The sequence below is a fragment of the Anarrhichthys ocellatus genome, unplaced genomic scaffold, assembly GCF_004355925.1.
Source record: "Anarrhichthys ocellatus isolate YVR2014 unplaced genomic scaffold, GSC_Weel_1.0 scaffold5002, whole genome shotgun sequence".
Taxonomy (NCBI): domain Eukaryota; kingdom Metazoa; phylum Chordata; class Actinopteri; order Perciformes; family Anarhichadidae; genus Anarrhichthys; species Anarrhichthys ocellatus.
The window spans coordinates 1-4,318 of record NW_022284976.1 but is presented as its reverse complement, the minus strand read 5'-3'; the positions used below and the strand labels follow the sequence as shown (position 1 = coordinate 4,318).

At 45.7% G+C, this 4,318-nt stretch overlaps 1 protein-coding gene across 1 annotated transcript; it reads right to left on the bottom strand.

Moving 5' to 3' along the window:
* Nucleotides 1–59: 59 nt before the first annotated feature.
* Nucleotides 60–4,276, bottom strand: LOC116379717 (NF-X1-type zinc finger protein NFXL1-like). The gene is made up of 5 exons (XM_031841690.1): nucleotides 4,140–4,276; nucleotides 2,691–2,781; nucleotides 851–971; nucleotides 627–783; nucleotides 60–412 (listed from the first exon to the last, which is right to left on the bottom strand). The coding sequence occupies exons 1-5, from the start codon at nucleotides 4,218–4,220 to the stop codon at nucleotides 317–319; spliced, it is 546 nt and encodes a 181-aa protein (XP_031697550.1). The 5' UTR covers nucleotides 4,221–4,276; the 3' UTR covers nucleotides 60–316.
* Nucleotides 4,277–4,318: the final 42 nt, after the last annotated feature.

The following is a 4,318-nucleotide window of genomic DNA, read 5'->3' as shown; positions in this document are numbered from 1 at the left end:
ACACACACACACACACACACACACACACACACACACACACACACACAAACACACACACACACACACACACACACACACACACACACACTACATAACACAGTATATTTTTAAATCTCCAGTGCAATGATCCATGACAGGAGAAAAGCACCCTGGGATTTGCTTGTGGTTGGGGGGGGCGTCAAACAAAGAACAATAAACTAAAACAATCTCCGTCCACACAGCAGCGTCTTAGAAACAATTTTGAGAGTGTGTGAGTGTTTCCGTGCGTGTGTGTGTTTGTGTGTCTGTCTGTGTGTGTGTGTGTGTGTGTGTTGACCTACGTTGGTATGGGTACTTGACACGGTGGACAGGGCAGAGCTTTCTGCACAAACGCTGGTTCAGACGGCTGCTCCCACGGACCGGCTAACTGCACCTACAAACACACACACACACACACACACACACCACACACACACACACACACGGTCAGTCATGTGACTTAGACGGTCGCTACGTCAGAATAGATTCGTTTTCCATTTAGATCATCGCGAAGACGTGTTAATCAGCGTGGGAGGAGCTGCTCGGTGGATGTCAGGCTAGTCGTTCCCCTCCACTTCCAGCCTTTGTGCTAAGCTAAGCTAACCTACCTGCTGGGACTTGACCAGCACCTGGTCGTGGCAGGGCGGCGGGCAAGTGTGGCTGCAGCGCGGCAGCGGCAGCAGGCAGGGCAGCCTGCAGGGGGGGCAGGGCCCGGGATGGCACCGGTGGGTCTCTCTGGTCGGGTGGTGGCAGGAAGGAGGACGCCTGGAGGACACGACACAGGTGAGAGGGAGGCCCACAGGTAGGTGTAGGGGTGTGTGTGTGTGCGTACCTGCAGGTCTCTTTGCAGCGAGGCGGTCTGGTGCTCCGTTCTCGTCCACAAGGGACGGACAAGACAGTGGAACCGCAAGAACATCGGACCTCCACCGACTCTGGACATGGATAGCAGCTACCTGAGGGACACACACACACACACACACACACACACACTGCTGTTTATTCACCTGCAGTCCGTCAGACTGAAGAGGGAACCAGGCTTTAGACTCAACTCTATCCGTTTTTTGTAAAGGTGCTGTATGAATATATAAATAATACATATATACATATATATATGTATTATTTATAACTGTGTTAACTCAAGCAGAGAAACATGAGTTGTTGAATAGATGAAGAATGTTTTTGCTGATGACGTGCATTTCCTTTAAGTTTGTATCTGAACAAGGTTTTCATCATCAACACCATGAACATAACACACACACACACACACACACACACACACACACACACACACACGTGTTTACCAGCAGATAGCAGAGTGTGTGAGTGTGTGTGTCACACTGATCACTGAGATAGAACAAGTCGACCTGTTGAATCTGGTTCTATAATTATTCAACAACTGAGGGTTGCTTTATGATTTATGTTAAATATTTACTATGTTGATCTATTTCAATAATGATCATGAGATATATATATATATATATATATATATATATATATATATTATCCATAATACTACTTATACTAACCACACACACACACACACTACGTTGACCTTCTACCCGTCGCTCCTCTGAAAGGTCAGAGCAGCCAATCAGCACGAAGACAAATAGATGAACTTTAATCTGTTCAACCAATCAGGAGGCAGACGGACGAATAAATTATCTGTCCAATCAGACAACAATAGACGCAGGAAGCTGTCTGTTATCCTGCACACACACACACACACACACACACACTCTTTAATAACAGAGATTAATGATGTTCAGCAGGAAGCAGAGGTCAACTTTTTCCAAACACACGTTCAACGCTATCAGCTGGAACAAATGTCACAAACACGCACACACATTAACACACACACACACACATGAACACGCACACACTTCTTATGGGTCAGAATTTTCCTGAATTTGACCTCTGACCTTCCACCAGCTGTGACTCCCTCAACAAATCACAACGTATCTGATGAACAGTGATGTGATGTGACATCCTGTGTGTGTGTGTGTCTGTGTCTATGTGTGTGTGTGTCTATGTGTCTATGTGTCTGTCTGTGTGTCTGCATGTGTGTCTCTGTCTGTGTGTGTCCATGTGTGTGTCCATGTGTCTCTGTCTGTGTGTGTCTATGTGTGTGTGTGTCTGTGTGCGTGTCTGTGTGTGTGTGTCTGTGTGCGTGTCTGTGTCTGTGTGTGTGTCTGTGTCTGTGTGTGTCCATGTGTGTCTGTGTCTGTGTGTGTCCATGTGTGTCTGTCTGTGTGTGTCCATGTGTGTCTCTGTCTGTGTGTGTCCATGTGTGTCTCTGTCTGTGTGTGTCCATGTGTGTGTCCATGTGTCTCTGTCTGTCTATGTGTGTGTGTGTCTGTGTGCGTGTCTATGTGTGTGTCTGTGTCTGTGTGTGTCCATGTGTGTCTTTGTCTGTGTGGGTCCATGTGTGTCTCTGTCTGTGTGGGTCCATGTGTATCTCTGTCTGTGTGGGTCCATGTGTGTGTCCATGTGTCTCTGTCTGTGTGTGTCTATGTGTGTGTGTCTGTGTGTGTCTATGTGTGTGTGTGTCTGTGTGTGTGTCTGTGTCTGTGTGTGTGTGTGTCTCTCTGTGTGTGTCTGTGTGTGTCTCTCTGTGTGTGTGTGTGTCTCTCTCTGTGTGTGTGTGTCTCTCTGTGTGTGTGTCTGTGTGTTACCTTGGTGACAGCCAGAGGGACACTTGTGGTTGCGACACCCCAGAGTTCGACCACAGCTCTGGTCACATGGGGGACAGTTACCAGGGCAGCACTGAGAACACAAGGCATCATGGGAAACGGAGTTCAAGTCGGAGAGTGAACAGCGTTCAAAGATGTGTGCTGAGAGCAGTTGAGAAGCTCACAGGTGACATTTAAACAGGATCCAGACAAAACGTTATCAGCTGCTCGTGTCACATGACACACAGATCTGAGGACAGTCCAACCTTTAACGGTCACATGACAGATGAGACACTGACATTTACACATCACAGAGTATTTATCATCTCTAATGCCTCAAAGGAGATTCATTCTCTTTATCCTTCACAACCTGACGTCACACGTGCTGTTTAATGTAGGAATATGAGAACACTTAAGGAAAGATTACTTTTTAATCTCCGTTAATCTCCAAACTATGTACAATAAATACTGTAATCCATATTATATTATATTATATACGACAGTTATGGTGAAGGGTTCTGCAACAACATCCTTTGGGAGGTGAACATGGGCGTGTCTAGAGGAGAGATGATAGCATCGCGATACGATAGCATCGCGATACGATATCAAGATACTATCGTATCGCGATACGATATCATCGCGATACGATATCATCGCGATACGATATCATCGCGATACGATATCAAGAATCAAGATACGACAGCATCGCGGTACGACAGAAACGCGGTACGACATCAAGGTACGATATCATCGCGATACGATATCACCGGGATACGATACGATATCACGATACGATATCAAGATACGATATCATCACGGTACGATATCAAGATACGATATCATCATGACACGATATCAAGATACGATATCATCATGACACGATATCAAGATACGATATCATCATGACACGATATCAAGATACGATATCATCACGATACAATATCAAGATACGATAGCATCGCGATACGACAGCATCGCGGTACGACATCATCGCGATACAATATCAAGATACGATAGCATCGCGATACGACAGCATCGCGGTACGACATCATCACGATACAATATCAAGATACGATAGCATCGCGATACGACAGCATCGCGGAACGACATCATCACGATACAATATCAAGATACGATAGCATCACGATACGACAGCATCGCGGTACGACATCATCGCGATACAATATCAAGATACGATAGCATCGCGGTACGATAGCATCACGGTACGATATCATCACGGTACGATATCAAGATACAATATCAAGATACGATAGCATCGCGATACGATAGCATCGCGATACGATATCACCATATGATATGATCATATAAAGGCTACAGGCCCGGCACTTTTCCCCGATCACAAATGTTAACACACAGATTTGTTTTCACTCATATCAGCTGAATAACACGATCTATAAACAGATGAATTAATGATGATGATGATGATGATACCTTCCTCCTGCACTGGTGTCTCTGGCAACTTCTGGTTTTTGGACATTTGGAGTCACACAGGTATTCTTTATGACACGGCATCAACTTCCTGTATTTACCACACCTGCACTCCTTCTCCACCTCCTGATGGACAGACAGACACAGGTTCAGTGTGTGTGTGTGTGTGTGTGTGTGTGTGT

Bases quoted from the DNA above. Each gene is read 5' to 3' on its own strand.
- LOC116379717 (XM_031841690.1), bottom strand. From the start codon at position 4,220: ATGCCGTGTCATAAAGAATACCTGTGTGACTCCAAATGTCCAAAAACC. The intron at 2,782-4,139 runs GTATCATCATCA...TTGTGTTCTCAG, and splicing joins GACACCAGTGCAGGAGGAAG to TGCTGCCCTGGTAACTGTCC. The intron at 784-850 runs GTACGCACACAC...CGTGTCCTCCAG, and splicing joins CGCTGCAAAGAGACCTGCAG to GCGTCCTCCTTCCTGCCACC.